The sequence below is a fragment of the Hippoglossus stenolepis genome, chromosome 9 (assembly GCF_022539355.2).
Source record: "Hippoglossus stenolepis isolate QCI-W04-F060 chromosome 9, HSTE1.2, whole genome shotgun sequence".
NCBI lineage: Eukaryota > Metazoa > Chordata > Actinopteri > Pleuronectiformes > Pleuronectidae > Hippoglossus > Hippoglossus stenolepis.
Window position 1 is genome coordinate 27,782,605 of NC_061491.1, and position 23,113 is coordinate 27,805,717.

General features: G+C 45.1%; 1 protein-coding gene across 7 annotated transcripts in view; it reads right to left on the reverse strand.

The window, feature by feature from the left end:
* slc4a4a (solute carrier family 4 member 4a) overlaps positions 1-22,481 on the reverse strand; it is a 44,372-nt gene extending 21,891 nt beyond the window's left edge. For 2 of the 7 annotated variants that reach the window (XM_047341106.1, XM_047341102.1), the window contains exons 1-7: positions 22,326-22,481; positions 21,624-21,719; positions 17,442-17,515; positions 12,634-12,810; positions 4,808-4,943; positions 3,175-3,335; positions 1,663-1,842 (exon numbers count right to left, since the gene is read on the reverse strand). In XM_047341106.1, the coding sequence (XP_047197062.1) occupies positions 1,663-1,842; positions 3,175-3,335; positions 4,808-4,943; positions 12,634-12,810; positions 17,442-17,515; positions 21,624-21,637 (742 nt within the window). In that variant the 5' untranslated portion in view covers positions 21,638-21,719; positions 22,326-22,481. Of the gene's footprint in view, positions 1-1,662; positions 1,843-3,174; positions 3,336-4,807; positions 4,944-12,633; positions 12,811-17,441; positions 17,920-21,623; positions 21,720-22,325 lie in introns of those variants that run through there. The other 5 variants (XM_047341100.1, XM_047341103.1, XM_047341101.1 and 2 more) reach the window with 5 other exon arrangements.
* Positions 22,482-23,113: the final 632 nt, after the last annotated feature.

Consider the following 23,113-nt stretch of genomic DNA (forward strand, 5'->3'; position numbering starts at 1 on the left):
GTGGGTTTTCAGGCCCGGTCCAGGGAAGCAGAAGAAACAGGCAGAAGAGGAGAAAGGACTGGAGGGTTAACGGCCGAGGCCCCAGAGCAAAGCAGGTTAGAAAGAATCAAGAGGAGTTCAAACACGATTAATGCAGAGAAACAGGAGGTGTCATTAAACAACGAGGCCGTGGGTCCAGGGACAGAAGAACCACACTGAGTCAGTGGACGCACTTTATCCTCAGTTCAATTAAGGATTATCAGTGAAGCTCTTTATCTGAACTCTGGGATCAGAGGCTCCGGCTTTTATGAGAGTTTCCAAACTGCGACGAAGCAGAATCACAGGAACACGAAGAGTTTGATCAAGTCATAAACCAGATTCATAAATCTGAGGACAGGTGATAAATAACTTTCCAAAGACCCACGGCCAAAAACAGATTAATAACAATCACTCACACATGTGTCGTTAAAGTCCAATAAACATCAGTGAGTGTGTGTGTTTTATTATAGATGTTTATATCTCAGTGCTCAAGAAGCTGATTGATTAAAATATAAATTTCAGAAAGGATTCAGAACAGAATTAATTTCAGTAGGTGTTTTATATTATTACTTTACATATTTGAACATTATTATTATTTGTAATTATACTAAAAGGGCAAATTAAGCCAATTTCATCCGTTTGAATTATTTTACTTTCAGTAAAGCACATCACCATCATGTGAGATTAAAAAGAGCCGTAATATTCTATGACTGAGTATTAGAGCCACTTAAAGGAGGATTTTAAAATAATATATCATGTCAATATTATAAGAATAAAGTTGAAATATTAAGAGACGAGAATAGTCGTTATTTTTACAAGACTAAAGTCGTAATAATACGAGGATAAAGTTGTAGTTTGGATTTTCATTTTAGAGGCAGAATATGAGGAATTATTCTTTTCTCATTAAATCACGACTTTATTCTTATAATCTCAGAATTAGCTTTTCTTTAATTTGGCCCTAATACTCCATCGTACTGTCGCTCTACATCAAGAAGGATTTATTAGAAATTTCAACCAAATTAAAAGTGAATGTGATGAGATCATATGAGATAAATATAATAATCAGGTTCATCATTGAAGCTGTAAACGACAGAACTCTCTCCGTCAGTCGTATAAAAGCCTGAGTTGGTTTTATGATTTCCTTCGGCCTTGGACTTCTCTCCTCATCAGCGTCATAAACACTGACTCCTTGTTTTTAAACGAGTCCAGTTAGTAGATTTATACTGTAACACACAGCGAGTGCATTAACATGTTGTTAGAGGGGCGACTACACATCTTGGTTTTGAACGAACAAAACACAGAAACTTGAGTTTCACTGGTGGGATGAGGTTTAGTGAGAGAAGAAGTAGAACTAACAGCACTAAGATAAAGGGTTTTTATAAAGTTTAAAGTTTAATAAGTGTGAAAAGGGCCAGATTCCTGATAAGGTCTCTAATGGAAATGTGTCTGAGGAAAGTCATGTTCTGTATTCATGACTAGTTGGTGCACATTATCACTGGGTCTGTGCAGAGGAGGGCAGCAGCAGCGTGTCCTTCATCACACAAGCTGCTGCCCTCAAGCTTCACCAGACTCCTCAGGGTCTGGGTTTTTATCTTAATTTTTAAAAAAAAGAGAGAGACTGCACCAAACTGGCATCAGTATTACCGTTCTCCGGGTTGGAAAACAGCCTACTTGCACTGGAGACCGTCTTGCCGATGTCAGCCAGCGAGCGCAGGTTGGACTTCTTGGTCTGGTGGCGATGTCTCCGGAGCAACGTGTACATGACTTTGTCCTTCAGCTCGGCCTTCAGCTGCCCGATCTCGATCTGGTTGTCAGTGATCAGCTCTGAGGGGAGAGACGAGGAGGAAGAGGAGGAGGAACGTTATATGATATAAGATACTTCTTTAAATGTTGAGTCGGGCTTCAGCGAGAACGCAAATCTACAGACTTTGTTAACACCTCAGTCTCTTCATCTTTAATTATTTCCCTCCCGCGTCTCCGTGGCTTCATGAAACGACTCAATCAAAAGGTTTCTCCTCTTTTCAGAAAGAAGGTCAGAAGCCTGAGTGCTGACGGATCTCAGCCTCGGGCAGTTTCTCCTCTGGTGGAGGGGCAGTGCTGTTAATGGCCCATCACTCAACCTGACTGGCCCCAAAGCAAGAGGCCCAGCTCGGCCCGCACGGCCCCATGCAGCACACTCAATTACTTCACATGAATCACTGAGCGTGAGGTGACTCTTCCTCCTGCTCCCTCATGCAGAGGGAAATGTCGGGGTGGTGGTGGCGTGAGACGAGAGGACAGAGCGGCACAAGCATCTAAAATCATCTGAGGAGAAGTCTTTTACAAAGTGGAGAACAGGACCTCAGCTCTGACCTTTGTCTTCTCCTGAATAACGGAGAGGAAGCAGGGAAGTCTTGTGTGTGATGTGCATTAATCCATAAACCTGCAGAGCAGCTTCACTCTTTGTTCGTCACAGGGCAGATCAAATCAAAGTGGCAGACAGGAGGTTGTGTCACAGGCAGGAGGACGCCGACCTTCAGCAATTACTTTGTGGGACAGTGGGACAGATGACTGGGGGTTTATTTTACTCTTTATTCAAGAGCCTGCTCCTTTAGTTTGAATTATCGATTTCACCTGCTCAGATTCATGTGAGGGTGTGTTGGCTTTACACCTCTGAGAGTCACATGCACCCCCCCCACCTCTCGTCTGTGTGCTTGAAGGAAAGTCAAGAGTCTCAGGTTTTGAAACTTTGGTGAGAAACTATAAAAACTAAATAGACGCCGCCCTTTCTTTTATTTCCTGCTGTATTTTATGCAAATTCATTCGTCGTCACTTCACCCTGCATTCTGTTGGTTTGGGGAATTTGGACAAATTACACATTAAGAGTCAAAGCTGGTTCTATTCACCTGCTGTAAGGGTTGTGATTTATAAAATGAAGCTGCAGGTTGTGAAGCAGGACGTCTCTGACACAAAGGCGTCCTCAGGTTGTGTTGCAGGACGTGTGCAGAGGATCTAGAGGATTGTGGAGCTTTGACACTTCTCAAAGTTTAAAGGTGTGATGTTAAATCCTTAAAAACTCTTTCAATGATTCTGGTCTTGGTCCGATATTGAAAAACAAACTTCGTGCATTGTACCCACACAATGCTCCTGACGCCATTTCTCTCGTTGTTAACTCACCGACGACCTGAGGCAGGGTGGAAGCCTCCATGTCCAGCATGATGGTGCCTTTCTCGATGCACGTCCTCAGCTCAAACAGACTGTGTAAGGACAGCGTGGCCACGTGAGGTTTACTCCACCGCTCGCCACCTTTCTCCACCTTCTCCTCAAACTTGATCCACCTGCAGGACGAAGCACAAACCACTGGATCAAACCGAAAGTGCAAATTAAACCAACAAGTGGTGACGTGAGGCTGCGTCATCACAGGACCGACAACACGTCACACAATCAAACACAATTCATTATTACATTTTGTTTATTTTGTTACGTGCATCATCTGGTTTATTGTGAAGCACTTTGTATCTTATCTAATAGTTTACTGTATTTTTAAATCCCCCGTCTCCTCTCAGTCGGAGGATGAGAATTGAGCCCCGGGCACTGAGCGGTTGTTTCTGGTTTTCATTCGGCCTCAGTTTGGCGACCGGCGTTGCACTTGGCGTTCATCCAGCAGCACCCAGCACTTGTGAGGTCTTTTATTCTCCGTGAGCCGCTGAGTGAACTCAGTGAAACATCGCACCACATCTTAATCTCTGCAGCTCTTTACAGGATGAGAACTTTGACTTCATTATAGATTCAAGTCTGATTTATTTCACCTTTTAGAAACGATCTGAAAGTGTTTAAACTTTTAAAAAGTGTCTCATTTTTAACCTTCTTGTATTGAATTGTTACTCGTTCAGTTTTATTGTTGTACTTCAGTCGTGACGCAGTTTTTTTTTAGGACATTTTTAGTTTTTACACTTGACTGAGGAATAATCTGCATTCGTGAGAAGAAAACTCAAGATTAAGATATCACGCTCATGAACATACTTTGTGAGGCCACCGTGACCTTGACCTTTGACCTTGGGCTACCAAGATGAAATCCAAGCTCAACTGAATGTTTTTGCCAAATGTGAAAGAATCTCCTCAAGTCGTTTTGCATATAGTGCGTTCAGAAGTTCACAGTGACCTTGACCTTTGACCTTTGGCCACCAAACTCTCTTCAGGTCATCCTTGGGTCTGAGTGAAAGTTTGTGCTGGATGTGATGAGATTCCATTTGGGCCTTCCAGAGATATTGAGTTCAAAACAACACAAGCCCATGTGACCTTGACCTTTCGACCTTTTACCATCTAAATATAATCAGTTAAAATAAATGTTTGTGCCAAATGTGAAGAAATTCCCTCGAGCCGATCCTAAGAAATCCAGTTTGAGAAAAACGTAGACATACTTTGTGAGGCCACCGTGACCTTGACCTTTGACCTTTGGCTTTATACTGATAGAATAAAGTGTCTACGTACATCGTGGTGCTGGACAAGTTTAAAACTAAATCTTACAAATCTTTGTGCAGAAGAAGAAGCACCTGAACTACTACAGAGTAAAAACCAGGGACGAGACGGCAGCCGGGCCCCTGAGGAGGAACCTGGGGACCCGTCACACTCCAAACTGATCTGAACCTGATCTGAACCTGACAACGTGCTGAAGGTCTGGACTGTTCAAACATATCTACAGCGATAAAGTGAGAACTGATCCTCGATAAAGACTTTTGAGACGTGTTCCCTGTTGAGTCCAGGTTGATAATCATCTGCTGTGAAGTAAAGTCCGATCGGAGCTTCCTACCTGGCCGTCTCCTTCCACTCCATCTCCTGTCCGTCCACCGACAGCAGCTCGTCCAGCTCGGTGAAGAGCTGCGGGGGGGCCGGTCCATCGTCCTCCTCCCCGAGCATGAAGCGGATCCTCTCGGCCGCCGGTGAGACTGTGGAGAGAGGAAAGATACTGCGGTTCATAGCCTGGCACTGGTGCCCATTGGGCAAGGGTGTGGGCGCCGGCTTCGTCCCCTCGGCCGGAACCTTCCCGTTGATCTCAGGAGGAGGTGGAGGTGGTGGGATTTTCACCATGACCTCCTCTCCCTTCTCCTCCGTGTCCTCCTTCTCCTCCTCCTTCTCCTCTTGGTCGTTGTTGTTGTTGGACATCTCTGAAGACGTAGTCTCCTAATCAGCTGAGCGGGGGGGTTCGCTCCTCCGGATGGCAGTCAGAAAGTGACCGAGTCCACCAGCAGCAGCTCGACCCTCATTAAAGTGTCGGTGGAAGTGACAGCCGCTCTCCCCAGCTCTCTGGAGACCAGGTGGGAGGGGGCCGATGGGGTTCGGGGGTCCCCTCAGTGACAGTGTCCCCACAGCTAGCCCCCTCCGCTGTTCAAACAGGCCCTCGCCATTGGCCCTGCAGCCTTGGCAAAGTGCCCTGGAGCCCCTCATTAACAATTAGGAAATGGTTCACAAACCGGTCTATTCTCCAGCCGAGGCTTTGCTTCCTCTTGTCTCCTCAGTGAAACAGTTCGAGAGCACAAAACCAACTGGAGCTCAAAGGCTTCTGTGTATGAATAATACTTTTCACTGCAATTCAAACACTCTGCGAAGGGTCGACACCATCGAACCATGTTGCAACAAGAGGAAACAATATTTGAACTTTGAACCCCCATTCATGGAAACAGCCCAGTGTGAGAACTGCAGATTATCATCATTAGCAAACAAGCACAGAAGAACATGTTCCTCAGCACATGTTCACGTAAATGAAACAATGACTCCTCTGATACAGGAATACGTAACTGGGTAGAACGTGTTCATCTCTGCACACGCAACACTCACGCTACACGCAACACGCTACACACTACACGCGACACGCCCACGCTACAGGCTACAGGCTACACGCGACACGCTACATGATGGTTTGTACCTCCATCGTTGTCTATGTTTCTGTACAACATTGTTGTTGGTTACACCTGCGCTTTTCATACCATGTTCAACTTTAACCCACACTACACAATAGTGGGGGGTATTATAATCTATATGTAATAATTATGTATATATATATAAAATCTCTGTATCTGAGCATTGACTCGGGCAGTTTTAATTCAATTTGGATTAAACTTGGCGAGTCGGGGGCTGGGATCAGGTCCTGTGCTATTATTATATTTTTTTCCAAATCCTGTAAAGGTTCCGATCACAGGATGAGATCAAAGTTTCAGACGAATGTAAAATTAATAGAAACTTTTGGGTTTGAACAAATTCTCTGCAAGAGTGAGAGCTATGAACAAACATGGCCGCCACTCGGCTGTCTCTCTTTAAGAATACGTCCTGTCATCATTAATCTTGGTAGTTCTCGTTAAGCCTGTAATGTGGAAACTGGCCAATCAGCATTACATTTTGTCCTTATTTCTTCGAAAGGTTTTTTGTGGGTTGAATGTTTGTGTTGATGTGAATGTTAAATTATTATTTAATTGTATTTAATTATTAATTAATAGACTAAACTAAGGTTGAGATTAGAGTTTGGACATTTAGCTGTGTTGGTTACAGTCAATGTTCAGTGAAGCTTCCTGTCGGTGACGGTCCTCACAAGTGTAGAGGCTCCAACAGATGTGTGTGTGAAAGTCAGTAATAATAACCAAGCTGCCTCCTCAGATTACAGAACAACTCACTAATACCACAGCACCACAGTCCACTGTCGATATTGAATATTTAAATATTCAATTCCTCAAAATACAGAGTCCTAATCTTGTCAAAAAAAAAGCAAATCCACGGTCACAAAAACAAATGTTACAGGAGCAAATGATGCTCTGCTCCGATATTAATAATTTATAACAAAAAGTATGAATAATATTTCCAAACAGGCTTTATTTATGCAGGATAATAATCTGTGTTGTGTCTTTAACTGGAGTTCAGACATTTTCACAAACAAGCACACGAAGTCATTCATTCATTCAGTCGGCTGCAAGTGAACAAACTGTAAATCAGATGAATCTTCACCTTTTTCTCTGCAGCACAACAACAACAACAACAACAGCAGCAGCAGACAAGAGGGAGTAAGATTACTAGGTGGAGGATAAACTGTCTGCTGGCACGCACACACACACACACACACACACACACACACACACACACACACACACACACACACACACACACACACACACACAAGCTGCAACTAGCTGAAGTGGCCACAACCTGTTTAATAACAGCTGTGGTGGAATAATGTACACGTGCGTTTCACACATTCAGCTGACACTTCTATCCCCAGTGATTTACAGTGATTACAGTAAACAGTTAAAACAAGTTTTAAAGACCTGCTGTGTGGTCAGTGTGAACAATGTGAGGGTCAGAGCCTCAGAGACGTGGACTCACACACAGCACTGTGCTGCACTCATCACATGTGAACATACTGTTAATGCAGAAGAAGAGGTAAATGTCAATCAGAATAAAGATAAATTAAATTAAAAACATTTGAAATTAAGAAGCTGCTCCACCCTCACTGAACGCTCCACAATCTCCTGCTTCGTTCCTCATGTGTGAAAGACAAACTCTGGAGAAGGTCCGGACCCGATCACGTGGACGTCCTCCAGAGTTCATGTCTGAAAACGGCTGTATACCTTTATTTATTTAATTAAACCTATTACTAATGATAATTAGAGCTAATATCTCCGCAAACTGTCTCCTCATGAAACTATTTTAAATTCACCAGATCCAGATCTTTAACTGGACACACTGATAAATATGTGTTTTTGAGTAATCCTGCTAACTGAGGTAACAAGAAATTAATATTTAGCATACACAATATTTTCTGATAGAGGAACAAGATGTTAGGGAAGGAAAAACTAAATGAGTTCACTGAAGATTCCTCTGAAACACAAGAGACGTGAAAAACTAATAATAAAAAAGCCGATGTATCGATGAAAAAGCTGAAAACGAGCAGCGTTCAATGTGACACTGTCCGGCTGCAGCAGTTGCTAAGAGCAAGGTGGGTGAGGAGGGTGAGGAGGGTGAGGAGGGTGAGAAAGGGTTCAGGGGGTGAGAGCAAGCACAGAAAGGAGGGAGAGAAATGAAAATCCCATCGTTCAAATGCAATTTCAGAGCTGTGTGTTCTCGCCAAGAGCCACGGGCACACAAAGAGGACTTTGTCCCAGCAGCAGAGGCTCATGGGATAGATGGAGGAAGAATGCCCGCTGCCCAGTAGAAAGCTTAGTGTGGCTGCCACTAAAGACCAGTTCTCTTGAAATGCATCCTACACAAATACCTCACATCTCCTCCGACCTTCTTAACCCCCCCCTGCACAGTAAACGGCCCCACGGGGTCTGATAGCACGTTCATTGTTAGCGACTGTACACGCAGCGATAACGCAACCACGCTGCCGCTCATTCACAGAGAGCAGCACCGGGACTTCAGGAAACGCTCAGTATGCAGAGCGGCTCGCTCACAGCCACTGGACAGGGGGTTGGCTGAATGCAGAGTGACACCCTGAGGGTGAGCCATTCACAGAACAGGGTTTCTACCCAGGCCGTCCAGCTCTGGTATGTTGTTGTGACAGCTGAGGTGGGAACGCTCTGATGAGAACGTCACATATACCAGCTGGGGGTTATTATTCTTATGTTCCAGTATTTAAGTTGCATTAATGTCACTTATCAACTTTCACATTTCTGATGATCGCACTCTGAATTATCAGAGGAACAAGCATCTCATGGATCGGAGATGAAAAACTGAATGAACACAGTAACCTGCTCTCCTTGGGGAAATGAAACCCATTTGTATAAGAATCAAGTTTCTAAATAATCTTTTTAATCCACTTTGAGAGAACGTTTGATCCTGATAGAGACGATGGGAACAGGCTTAGGGGGAAAGAAAGCGTGCTCATCAAAACGAGCAGAGGTCAAATAGCTGCAGCGGACACACACATGCAACCAGGAGACGTTCTGTCCGTCCCTGCGGCGTCCATCTGACCAAACAAGAGGATTTGATCCACACGACGGACAGGGGCCTTCCCCGGGGGCCTGATTCCCAGAGAGAGGAGCACGGAGGAGGGCACGGAGCCACGGGCGGACGTGAGGCTCACCGCTGCCTGTCAGCGCTCACGTCCCTGACGCCTGCAGATCGGAGCTGGAGCTGTGAAAACACGTTTCCCACCAGAGCTGGTGTCACAACAGCAAAGGGACAAATGGACGTCTAATCCAAAAAGATTAGACGTCAGAATAAAACCTGCAGTTCTATTACTTTCACTCTAATGCCTCTGACATTGACGACATTTGAAGGTCAGAGTGCTGCCTCTGTCCGTGGTTAGAGGACGACCGCTCTGCCCCCTCAGCCACAGCCGCCTTGTAAAGATAAAAACTTCTCACATTAACATCCTGAGATGAGGAAGAAGAAGAGATTCTGACTTCACTCTGGTTCTATGTTCGGTGTCTTCTATGTGTAACACTCCTGCGTTGTTCTGTCCCACAGGAACCATCAATAACAACATACTGGGCTGAGGCTCCACCTGACTCTGCTCAGCGTTCGATTCCCCTTAATTAAAAGGTCAGAACTGAGTCTCAGTTCAGGCGCCGCGTCCTTCAAGAGGCTGCTTCTGAAGACCAATTGAGTCACAGCAGCGCGACCTGACCTTTCCCAGAATACATTGCACTTCACTGATGAAACGTTTTTCAAAGAAGTAACGAGACGTCCAATGTCTGAGTGTCACGCTGCAACTCAACCTAACTCAAACTGTGTGGCCGCCCCCCCCCCTGAGTATAGAGGAGATGTTTATGTTTGCCTTATCTGGGGGATGTAACAATATTTGAATAATGATTAATGATAATAATAATAACCTGTGATTTTACAATCTCACAGAGTTCTGGTTTATTAGGCTCCACAGTGTCAAAGTCTGACTTTCATCAACCCTCCATTCACTGAGTTAATCAAAGACACCGGAGTTCACCATGTAGCAGAACAGTGGTGTGAACATGTGTGTTCTACATGATTAGGACGGAGGAAGTGGTATGTAGTATGTAGTATGTAGTATGCAGTATGTAGTATGTAGTATGTAGTATGTAGTATGTAGTATGTTTGAGTATGTAGTGTAGTATGGTATGAAGCGTGTACAGGGTTTCTTCAGGTTTCAACATGATCAGACTTGTTAAGAGCAGAATGACTGAAATCTATGTCGAGTCGGACACATGAAGGAACATCAGGTTCATGACTGCAGATAAGATGAAGAAGCCGAGTGGAGAACAACCCTGAAGCACCATGTTGTCTCTGTAACTACCGACAGGGACAGGAGTTTATCTAGTGTTTAATATCTGTGTCACTGAACTACGACTTTTTTTATTTTTTTATTTCACAAGAAGAACCACACAAGGGTTATCCAATAATAAATAATGAAGCAGCTAAAGCTTTTCTCTTAAAAGACGGATTTCTGACGAGTAATATTTCCATTTTGCTCACATTGTGTAATAAGCTTGGTTCTGATTAGTAAATAAATAGACTGGAGGTAGTGGCTCCCATCAATGGAATATAAATGTGCAAAGTGTGTTTACATACAATAACACAACTGAACCATTCACTGTACAACCAAACCAGGTGTCTTGTCTGTTTGTGTTGTTACGTCACTGCACTAAATCCATCCCAGCGTTTGGACACAACGTCAACAGCCGTTACGCTGCCTCGCCCGCATGAGCCAGCAGGACGCCGCCGCGTTGACTGTCAACACCACGGCAACGCTCACACGCTCACACGCTCACACGCTCACACGCTCACACGCTCCTGCCAACATAGTCGCATTTACCATGAATGGAGAATTACCAGTGTTGCTGTAAACGTGAGAAAACAGCAGGACAATGTGTGGAAGCTTCCCAGTGAGCGAGTGGACGTGTGGATGAGGTTTCTAAACTGGAAGAACTCAAACATCTCAGGATGAAGAAGAGGAGCCGTGCACGTAGAAGACGAAACACGAGGAGATTCCAGAGCTTCTGGTGATGAGGGCCGACGCTGCTCTACAGGCTCCGCCCCTCGCCTGGATGTTCCCCACATGTTCCTGTTGGTGTGAGCGAGTTCGGACCCAACAACCTGCTGCTGCTGCTTCACAAACACTAACTACACAACATGTACACACACGGTTTTCCAGACATTTTCATTAGCAGGACACGGCTTGAGATTCATCGATGGTTTCCCAGGAACTCTATTAATGCACAATTACTTAATTCTGATCACATCACTAAATAGAAGCAGCAGCACTTCTCTTATGAGTCTGAAGAGCAGCCGAGCTTCTGTTTACACACAACAGGTTGGAGTGACTCCAGGATTTCAACAGGAAATACACAAATCCTGCAAACGTCTGATTCCGAACACGCGTCACAACGTCAGTCATCACTTCCTCTTCACTCTGGAAGTTTATCATTGATCAGTTCATCCTAATGTGACTGTGATTATGAAACACTCCCAGTTTTTTGGTGACGCATCGTCACGGTAGCAGCAACCAGCTGCGGCGGCTGTAATTTGTTCTCTGATTGGATTTGTGTCCTGAACAAAACCCCCCCCCCCCCTGCACACACGATCAAATCCAGTTGTGGTGCGTTTCAGTTCTCTTGTCACATCGTGTGTGAGCGAGAAGTGACAGAAGCTCCCTCGTTCCTGGATCTGACCCAAAGCCTCAGTCCCAGAGAACGATGGTTAAACATGAACCTCGTGTAGCCAGAGAATTAACAGCAAGCCTCCGTTGTTATACCAAATTAATTCAAGTTGTTGTTTTCAGCATCAAAACTTTGACTTAAAGCTGCAGTCGTTGATGAGGTATGAAACTGGAAGAATACAAATATCTCAGGAAGACGTAGAAGACGAAAAATACAAAATATACCAATTGGTCTTGATTTTCTCTGGTGTCTCTTGAACGGTTTTATGTCTGGGACCATGTCCCCATGATCTCTGTGACATTATCAAATCACTGCAGGCTTTATTCACGCTCACGCTCTCAAGGTCTTCGCACATCAAGTCGGTCTTCTTCTCTCAGAAACCTCGAACACTGAGTCGGACGCGTTTCAAACCTGAACCTCAGCACAGCAGAGAGAAACCGCTGACATCAGCAAAAGTTAGGTTTACACTTAAACTCCTGTTTTAACTCACGATCACCGAAAGTGACCTCTGTCTCTCTCTCTCTCTCTCCCTCTCTTCTCTCTCCCTCTCCCCCCCCCCCTCTCTCCTCCCTCCTTATCCTCCTCTTTCTTTCTCGACTGTCACTCCAAGCGACCGCAGCTCTTTGTCCGAGCCCGAGGCCACATCGCACTTTACTCTCAGCGGGACACAAGAGGCTCCAGCCAACCAAGAACAACACAATCACTGACACGTAGAGATGCTCGCACAGCAGCACGCACACAACAACAACAACAACACACTAATGTCCACAACCAAGGACACACAGGGGCTCAGGAGACTCTGATCAGCACAAGCTGCATCTGAAAAATCCCTGACTTCCTGTAAAGATTCACTCAGCGAAACACGCTCGGCTATTTCTGTCCACAGAGTGGACTCAGCAGCTTCCTCGGGGTCACGAGCGAGTCGCAGGGGCCGTTTCCCTAAAAGAGCAGCCTTCAGCGAGGGAGACGGACGTGGACGCTAATCGTCCCTGACGTGGAGTCCATCAGAACTTACTGAGGGGTTTGAGGATGCTGTTGCTGGCCTCATCGTTGTTCTCCGTGTCCGACTTGTCAGAGGTGCCCTCCGTCTGCCGCTCCTTTCGGTCCTTGTGGCCCCCGGCTCTCCGGCGGTGGCGCCTCCGACGCCGATAGCTCTTGGGCACGTGCACGCCGATGTAGACGGTGTGGTGACCTGCAGAAGAATAAACACAGGAGATGAACTCTGACACCGAACATCCCGACACGTTCTGCTCTTAATTAGGATCATGCACACAAAGTTTCTCCCTGAAAATCCTGACGTGACACAAAGTGAATTACAGTAAATAACCCAAAGTGAATCGTGACCACTCTGCGTCTCAGGGAACATTCTCACGTGGCCCACAACAGCACAGCCGAGCCGGGCCGGGTCAGAGGTGGCAGTACACTGTCAAAACAAATATTTGGACATAAAAGAAGTAGCGCGTAGCAGCGAAGACGCCGTGACTGCGTGCATGACTACATCCTTGTTTCTCATGCTGGCCCGACACCAACACAACGTGTAGTTTTACATGTAGTCGTCGGGTTCAGGGTCAGCGATGAAGAGCAGCGCAGAGCGTGGGCCGGTGAATTCGCCTTCGCATGGAACGTGGATTTCACGCCAACGTGCTATACATGCTGGGTCAGGTACAGGTGTGTTTTCCATTCCCGGCATTTAGTCTTGGTTTATTCTACTAGTGGAGGTGTGAGATTCCAGCTGAAGCTTAATCCTCACAGACGGGGGGGGGATATGTAGGTGTAGTTGGATCTATCTATAGAGTACAGTGTGTTATCATCTGAAAGAGAAGTTTTGTGATATAAGTTTATTTTCTCTTTAGATTTTGTTGCTTTTGTGTGTTTTTTTTGTGTGTTTTGGTTCATTTTCTAATTTTCCTGTAATTTACTTTTGTTAAACTTCACCATAACGATGCACATTTAGCAAACATGAAGCTTCACCGACACAAAAAGCTCTAAATGATCAGTTCAGTGTCGCACGCCGTCTCTTCCGGAGGAGGTCGGGAGACGCTGAGCCGAGCGCGGCACAACCAGGAAGTAGCCGAACCCCTGGACTCGACAAACAATGATCTCCTCTTGAGGAAACAACGGCGTTCATTATTCCCTCGTACCACAATGCATTGTGTTTTTCCAGCGTTCATCTAAATTCGCTGACACCGACGGTTCAGCATAACAATCAGACACTGAGCATCAGAGACGAGGAGATGTGAGCAGCTCTGAACCTTCAAGGTGACGCTTGGTTTCCATCTTCTGAAGAAGAAACTGATGCACTGAGACTCAGTACAGAGAAAGAAAGAAAAACATACAGTTTAGTTTTCTAAACTTTAACAGTTGATGTTGTAATAACAATATTGACGTCAAGGAAAATGTGACGATTGTTATTTAAAAGTTCCTTCAGTGTGTTTCGGTAACTTTCCGCTCTCGCATGACACAAAATGTTTCAAAAGGTGTAAGAGAGACGGACAGAGACAGAGACTGTGAAGAAGAGCAGTGACGTGTGACCGGGGACAGAACCAGCATCGCCCTCACTCCGGCGGCTGCACGTTCGGCTTTTGGTTCAACAAGGATGGCACCTGTCCCATGTTTATGTGACAACATGAAAACACTGGGAACCAGATCAATCGAAGCGCCGCCGGCGGCATCGGCTGGAGAGGAGAAGGAATACGAATATGTCTGAGTTAAGTTCACTCAGACGACCGCGATGGAACTGAATTAATGACCCGAGAGTCCAAGTCCCATGTTGTGATATTAAGGCCCAACAGTTTCCTTATGAAACCACATTTAAATTCACTAGATCTGTATTTAGATTTGGTTCTTTTTCCCTGATCCACAAACTTCTACCACGTTTAGTGTGAATCCAGTAGTTTGTGTCTGATTCTGCTAACTCACACAAACAAGGGCTGAAAACCTCAGAGGAGGAATTCATAGTTTTATCAGCATCACAATGATCCTATCAGAAGATTTTTCCCTCCAGCAAAACAACTTCCACCGTCCTGGAACAGAAGGTTATTGATGCGAAACCCATTAGTTTCATCTGGGGAGAAGATGCAGGAGGCAGATGGCTGAACGGCGACAAAGGACAAGAGAGACACAGACCAGCCGAAGGAAAGAAAGACCTCGGGCCCATTAGAGCTGATGGACGAGCAATAAAACAGAGCGAGGAGACGTTTGCACAGGTTGAACGGCAACGAGACGGGAGGTGAGAGAATGAGAGGAGAGCGCTGGAGGAGGAATAAAAAATGGCCGAGTCAAGGCGATGGAAAGGAAGATTTGCACACTGCCAGAGCAGCTTTGTGAAACGACTTCCTCCTCTTTTTTTCAGGGGCTGGAAGAAGAACTTCTTTTGGAGCTCGACCGCGCTGAATGAAGCGAGATCCTTGTGTTCGCTGGGAGGTTTGTTTCGCTCTCTGGATTTCTGAGGGGATGCAACGCCGCCGCCAGTTTCCACAGTAACCGTGTCGCTGGGACCTGCGCGGCGGGGAGGATGGCGACCGGCCACGCGGCCCCGACAGCATGCTAATACCGAGCAGCTTTAAAAGCTGCTGCTGGATTAAGAGAGAGAGCTGCTCTGTTTTTGTTTCAGGGGGAAAAGAGACGCCTCCTGCTGGTTTCTGACTCGGCAGAAAAAGGATTTAAACTTTGAATTTCATCCCAACAAATATAAACATGCATCACTTTGATAGAAGGTCACAGCAGATTGTGGAAAGGGAGGAAGGGACCGGGGCCAAGGAACCTGGTTAGGTTTTCATCTGCGTTTCTTTGTTTGTTTGTCTGATAGTTCGCAGGATTACGCAAAAACTACAACAGGGATTAGAACAGAACTCTGTGGAGGATGTGATGTGGGTCAGGGAGGAAAGCTTGGTGCGGATCTGGATCAGGGGACGGATCCACTTCCTCTAACATTGTTCATTATTATCTTTGATTTCTCAGAGATTAATTCACGGATCTTGACCGAAAAAACTCTAATATTTATGAGTATGTGGAATTTGGTGCAGCCTGATTAAAGATAAGAGACTGTCAGGCCTTGGACGAGGTCGGCGCTCGACTTACATTCGTACTCATATATCTGATTACGTGTTAAATCGATCTCTGTCCACACCAGTGTTTTGGCTCCATATCAGTTTTAATCCCCGACCGCAGAGGCCCAATCAGTGAGTCAGAGGTTGTGAGCGTCATCGTTTCCAAACATCTCAGTTTGTCCTCGTCCAAACTAAAACACAGCCGCTGAGTTTTCAAACCACGAAGGAGCCGGCAGCGTTTCCAAGGTTCTTCAGTTTCAGCGTCTCTCAATATATCTGGATTATTAATCTGTAGCAGAGTCGATGTGTTTTCAAACAGCAGCGTAGTCGTGTGGATGAAGCCTCGGAGCTAAGAACTACCGTAGTTTAATTACACACAGTATCTGGATCGACCTCAGTGGGACAAAGGTCACAGAGACGGACTGAATCTCCTGTTTTCATCATTGACGACGTCTGTGCCACCGACTCAGATACCGAACATGTTGCTGGAATGAAAACACAGACCGAGCTGCGTCACTTCATTTGACCGTCGGACCGAAGTGACGCTGCTCTTTATCTCGTCTGATGTGAAAAATGTCAAGTTACCTCATCTGTGCTTGTTCTTTTTATCAGTGGGTCGTCTGTGAGGGAGCGGGGGGAGGGGGGGACACCGAGCGCAGCGGGGCGTTCACAGACAGATTCAGTCAGAGGACACAGCTGAGACGCTGGTTACGCACAGGAAGTTGGACGGAGTTCAAGCTGAGGTGACACCTGACAAAATGTTGATCTGCGGCGTGAGGGACGTGTGCAAGTCACTAAAAGGCTCAGCCCGGTGGTTTGAGACCGCTTCTCAAAGGTCGGATCCAGGGGTCGGGCCGAGGGAGAGGACTCGGGACGGGACGGGCGTCTTTCGCAAAAAACTAATTAAGCAACTTTTGAGGGACTTCTTCTAATTTGAGTCGTGTAAACAGTCAATTTGAATAGTTTTTGTTTCTTTGTGACTTTTGTCCTGAAATCAACAAAAGCATCAAAGAGCTGGAGCAAAAGAAACCGTCCGTGTTCCAGGTCCGTTAACCTGCTGGACCAGAACCAGGAGCTGGTGTTAGGTGCTCGTCATCAGCAAGTCAACAGAACTTCTCTCCACGGCAACAAGAAGCAGCCAGAGTTTGAAGTTTGAAAATATCCGGACACTAAATGAATTCACAAGTAGAAGGACACTGACAGTGCACGTCTCCGCCCACTTTATCACCATGTTACATATAAACCTCTTTCTGCATATTGTTGACATTAAACACAGGTAAAATATCTATTCTCTGATATAATTGAAAGGAATATTTGCTCCTGTACAGCAACTGAATTCAGATCAGCCCTAAAAATACTATTTTGATTCACAACATCAGAGTAATTATCCAGATCTGCCTCTAACTTCCTCTCAGTGCTCAACAGGAGAACAGAGTTCAGAACTCAAATCGTCGGTTCTGTCTCCGTCTGATTAAAGATGTTTTTCTCTTATTCTCCTGTCGGCGTTGGAGCAGATCAGTGAAGTAAACACAGGATCACATGCTCCTTGTTCTACATCTTTCCTGTGCCAGCTCGTTACTCAGGTGAGCGTCACCGTGCATCCGCAGGACGTGCGTGAAACTTGGCGCCGACTGAAAGGCCGAGTGACGCCCGTCCTGATTCGCCACTTACAGAAAACGTGACGGCCAAAAGCACTTTGGTTTTCAGATTGAATGACTCTTACAATAAAGATAAATGGAAAAGAAATATGTGACGGTGCACATGGTGAACTTACCCTCCACCTCCTCCTCGTCACACAGGTGCTTGACGAAGGACGCCCCCCGGTCCAGCACCGCCTCGTCCTCCATCCTGTAGTAATAGAAGAGGAAGAAAGACTGCTCACACTTCTCCTCCAGCGACAGCGTGGAGCCATAACGCGGCGGCTCGCTCCCCGGCAGCAGGTTGGGGCTGGGAGTCAGTCTGGTGCTGCTGGTGGCGCTCATCTCTCCCCATTAACCACTCATGGACAGACGCCCTGCGTGCGGCTGCTTCTACATTAGACATGTGGTGTTTTGTGCCAGTGTGTTTATGTGTCGTCCTCGAGGAGCAGCCAATAGGTACGATGTCGTGGGTTTAATCTGGCGGAGGAGGGTGAGGGAGAGGACAGGAAGTGGCAGCTAATTGAGCGTGATGAGTGACAGGTGCCTGAGTGGCCGGGACTTGATTCAGATCCGAGTCTGACTACGTGGACGTCGTCTTTTAGAGTCGCGGCGTGGAGTCTTATCACCGGGAGGAAGAAGGAAAATAAAAGCATGTGGAAAAGAGTTGTGTCTTATCAGTCACACGCCCACACACACACACACACACACACACACACACACACACACACACACACACACACAGACACACTACAAAGCCGCTCCATATGGCGGCTAATGCCCGTGGCCCCCCCTCGCCACCGGCCTGCACCTAAGACACAAGTGGGCCATCACATGTCTGTCTACTCATCCGCCCTTACAGGATTACGCCGGCTTTACTTAAGTGACAACACACACACACACACACACACACACACAAAACCCGTAACAGGCTGGCGTGTCGGAACCTCGCTGCTCTCCAAGACAGTTTACACACACAACACACACACACACACACACACACACACACACACACACACACACACCTCAGACCAGCCGCACTGTTTCCCGACAAACATCGACATGTAGAGGATTAAAAATGTTTCTTTCAGGCCGAGTCTGCAGCTGAAGAGAAGTTCTGTGAGTTTGATTTTGAGGTGAAGGTAAATATCTGAATATTCTCGTGAGCAGCTGCCAGGAAAACTAACTACGATAAATATATCTGATCGTTTAAATCAAAACACAGTATTTTATTATATAAACGTAGAGTAATACCAGAACTACTTAAGTCCTGTGTTTTACGCTGATAGGCCAGCGGTGAACTTGCGTAGCCAATCAGCTGCGTCCTCAACGTTCACGTACTTTCTTATATGTGTTACTTGAGGATTCCACTAGAGGGCGCAACACAGAACTCACACTAAGGACTCGCATCTTTCACGATCTTTCACGAAAAACCAAAACATCGTCGTATGGATGAAGCCAAACAAAGCTTCAGGATTCTATTCTTAACGTGATTAGGAAAAATGATAATTAAAATAAATAAACCTTAAGAATATGTTTATTTTTATCTGCTCCTTATCAATAAAACTATTCATGCTAATATCAAAGACATATTTTTATAAGTGAACTGTTTGTCTTTACTCTTGTATCATTTTTATTTTATATATTTCTGCTCTACTTGTTTGTGTCTTTCATTGAAACTATTTCACAAGCTCATAACATCATTGGATTTTATTTTATTGTTCTATTATTTTACACTTTTCTCTTTTAATCTCTTCACCTCTTTATTCTTCTCTTTGTCATCTGATTTATTTATTTAACGGTGCTTTCTGATTTTACATTTAGTTTTCATTTAGTTTTGAATGTCCCTGAACATCAGCTTGAATCTGTGTATGAAACATTCATAAATAATTATGCCTGAGAAATAGTTGTCTAATGTTCAAACTGTTTTTACTTGTTTCCTTCTGTTTCAAATCTTCATCTTTAACTCGTAGATCAGCTTGTGAATGTGTTTTGAAAGGAGCTAAATAAAGTTTATTATTATTTATTATAATAATGTTATAAAAGTTGATGAAGCAACATCTTCCTAATGGAAACTTCTGATGTGTAACTGTCTGATCAACATGTAGTAAATGTAGTTTCTGTCTCAGCAGCTGTTCTTTCTTCCTCCATCGCCACCTATAGAACAACTGAGGGAACAACAGGCTCTTTCCACCACTTTATCAAACCAGACTCTTTACAACACAAATCCTCAAACTTCCTCTAACCTCAGGATTATTTTTATGAATTATTTTTACAGTAAAAAGACTATAATGATTTTCTTCAGAACAAACCACTGGCAGCAGAAAGACGACAGTGATGAAACGTTTGTTCAGAGCTTTTTGTGGATATGTTTTTCCAGTTTGAGCTGCAGACACTGAAATGTCCCAAGTCTCTGATAATTATATTCATATGTCCAGATTGAAATACTCAGAAGTAGAAACAGTAAAAAAATCCATAAGTATTAACAGGTTGTTTTCTTCACATGGACAAAATGCTGATAAATGAAAGAGTTTAACTTTAGTTTGTGATGATGCAGAAACTAACAACAAAGACCTTTCACATGAATTCAGTCGTCTACATGAAGCTGCAGTAAAATGATCTACCATATGTTTTTATAACTTGTGTTTAAAATGGCTCTGACGCAATATAAGCAACATTTTTATTTTTTTATCATCTCATTAAAGAACTTTCTAAACATATTTAAGAAAAGTACTATACCAATAAAGCTTATTATCATCATTACTACTACTACTACTACTACTACTACTTCTGCCCTGCAGGCTGCTGATATCATCTGGTATGAATGAGTAATCCTCAGTTACACCTCTGAACAATGTCCCCTGGGAATAATTCACTTTAGTTAACATCTCGCCTGAACCCACGTCCACTGGAAAACTACTTCAGCACAAAGTCTTTCAAAGTTAAAGTATAATTAACCTTTTAAATATCATTTTTTAAAGAGTCCAACGAAAACGACCGCAGCTTCTGAAATATGAGAAGTAATTAGCTGCACAAAGCGAATGTTCAAATCATATTTGACACAAGTTCCTTTTTCTGCTCAAACTACGTCACAGTGACGTCAGTGCAAAGCAAAAAGCAGAGAGAGGAATCTAGATTAACAACACATGTGCTTTAGGAATGTGAAGTATTCCACTTTTCCTCTAATCAATATGTGAAGATGTGCGTATTGATGAGCTTCAGCTGAACCTGTGAAACAACCTTCCTACGAGCTGCAGACGCCACCGGAGCTCGAGACGCTGTTACTTTGCTCTGGTGATTAGCAGCTATCAGTGTGTCGGCTCACAGATAACGTATCTCTGTCCTCGTGGGGACAACAGTCCTCTGCCTGCAGCCTACATTCCCTGAGTGGTTAGAGAGGAGCACGGCTCTCTGCAGCCGATGACGCTGTCGACCCTGGAATCATCATCTGCTGCAGCCGTCGCAGGAGATATGAACGAATGAGTCCAGGTCGAGGATCTCAGGTTTCACTGACACTCACAGGGTTTCTCCAGCTTCGGTAAAACGACGTGGAGGTTTCACCTGAGTGAAGTTGTAACGTCTCAGTGGAGTTGTTTCGTGGTGACACCAAAACTTTCCACTGCTTATACTCAAAATAAACGGACGTCACATGAGACACAAAGCACAGGAAGTGAAGCCCTGAAACGTTGGAGTGAAAATGAGATTTTAAAATCTATAAAGTCTCAGCTGACACAGTTTGGGCTGAATCTTGAATCTGTTTCAGTGACTTTCGAAATATGTTTTCAATGAGCAGCTTCCTGCAGCAATACACTTTAAACATGTTTTATGTTACTGATTAGCTATTGATTCCTCAGGTTAAGAGAAATCAATCCAACGATTTGGTCGTAGTCACAAATGTAAAGATGAATAAAGGAATCAGATCTAATATAAAGCAGAAATCAGGTAGTTGTGACTGTGCAGGACTAAATCAACATGTTTCTACTCTCAGTTGTTTCCGAGGTGTGTTTTTCCTCTGAGGCTACGATCTTTGTGAAGCAATTACACGGCGGTTCATGTCTCGGAGCTTAAACGTTAACGTGGTCAAACAGTAAATGACCTTTAAGTCGTTCGTGCAGAGCTGATTCAGCAGAGCAGCTCGAGCTGAACCTGAAACACTAAAGGTTTCCTCTGTCTGTCCATCAGAGCAAATCTAACTTGTCAGAAGTCTTTGCACCAAGAGTGTGTGAGCTGTCCGTCCTCCCATGTCCCCACCAGGAGACGTCTGTAGGTGGAATGTGTCAAAGTACAGTGAAGTGTGTGAGCTTGTTGGAGTCACTTACTTCTTGTTGCTCATCTCTGTGGGATGCGTGTGATAAATCTCCTTAGTGAATGTGCTGAGCAGAGCGGATCACCAGAGCGGCTGCTTGATGTGTGACCTGACAGAGCAACACATGGAGAGGTCATTCATCTGCTCTGTGTGGAGCAAACTCCTCTGTGACACCAGGTGAAGAACACAGTGAATACACTGCACAGGAACCAAAAGGACTCATTGTGCACCTGCTGTTGGCACAGACGTTAATGATCGAAGAGAAGTGGACACAAAACAGCAACATGCCATCACATGGAGTGAGGAACACAGGAAGAGGAAGAAGATACACAAACATCTGAATATCACGCTGACGCTCTGCGGGCCCCTCTGCCAGAGCTGTGATTATCCCGTGATGGATTTACAGAACACGGACTCAACAACCCGGTGCAGCTGCTTCGGCTGCACAACGAAACCAAATGATAAAACAGCACAGGAGTTTGAAACGGTCCCATAAATCTCTCGCCTCGCGCGTTCCAAGTTCTGTCTCTGCAACACAACCACACTCCAGCTGCGCCTTTACGCGCGAGCCAGCCTCCAAACGGGTGATTCCAACTCCGCTCCACGTTGAGCCTGAGCCTGGAAAGAGATTAGAGCCGGAGCAGAGCAAGAAGAGGTCGCTGAACTTCTCTGTAGATGAAGAGAAGAGATGAAGAAGAAGAAGAGGAGGACTCACCGCTGCAGTGTGTCTCTCTGGCTCAGAGTGTCCGGCTCCTGGTGTCAGACCTGCGGTGGCACGAAGGTGAAGAAGTCTCTTCTCGCTGCTCCGTCACGTTTCTATGAGGCGTTACGCGGCGGCTGCGCGCACCGAGCTGCCGCCTCTATCTGCGGCGGGACCATCCTTCTGTCAACGCCACTCCTCCGGGGGGTGGGGGGGGGGGGGTCAACACTTTCTGTTTCTGCCCCTCCAGTCGGACCGCGTCATGGCGGCATGCAGCGGTGCCAAAGCTTTTACGCGCAGCTCAACAGGAATCTGTGGAAAAGACTGAAACCTGGAGTAAAAAGAAAAGTGAAGTTCAATCAGAGAAATGTTAGTTTCTGGATCTTTATGATTGATTCATACTGAACAAAGTCTCCAGAGGTTTTGGAAACAGATGTGAAACCTGATCTGTGAAACCACAATCAAACAAATCTGTGTTTATATATTCCTGTTTGCATGAGCAGCATTAAAACTGAAAACCCTTTGGTTCTAAATCAATCTACAGAGAAATAAAAAGTACAACAGGATTATTATTCATGTGGGATTTTTTATTTATTTCAACTGTGAATGACAGTACTCTGGATCTACAGCGCCATCTGCTGGAGGCAACGTGACACTGCCAGAGGCCTGTTGGATCAGCACAAAGATTAACAGCAATCAATTAAACACATGTTTAGATAAATCATCAGTTTACTTTCAGATATTTGTTAAATGACTGAGTCTCCATCTTCTGTGTTTCACCTTGAAAATCACAGATCAGAAAT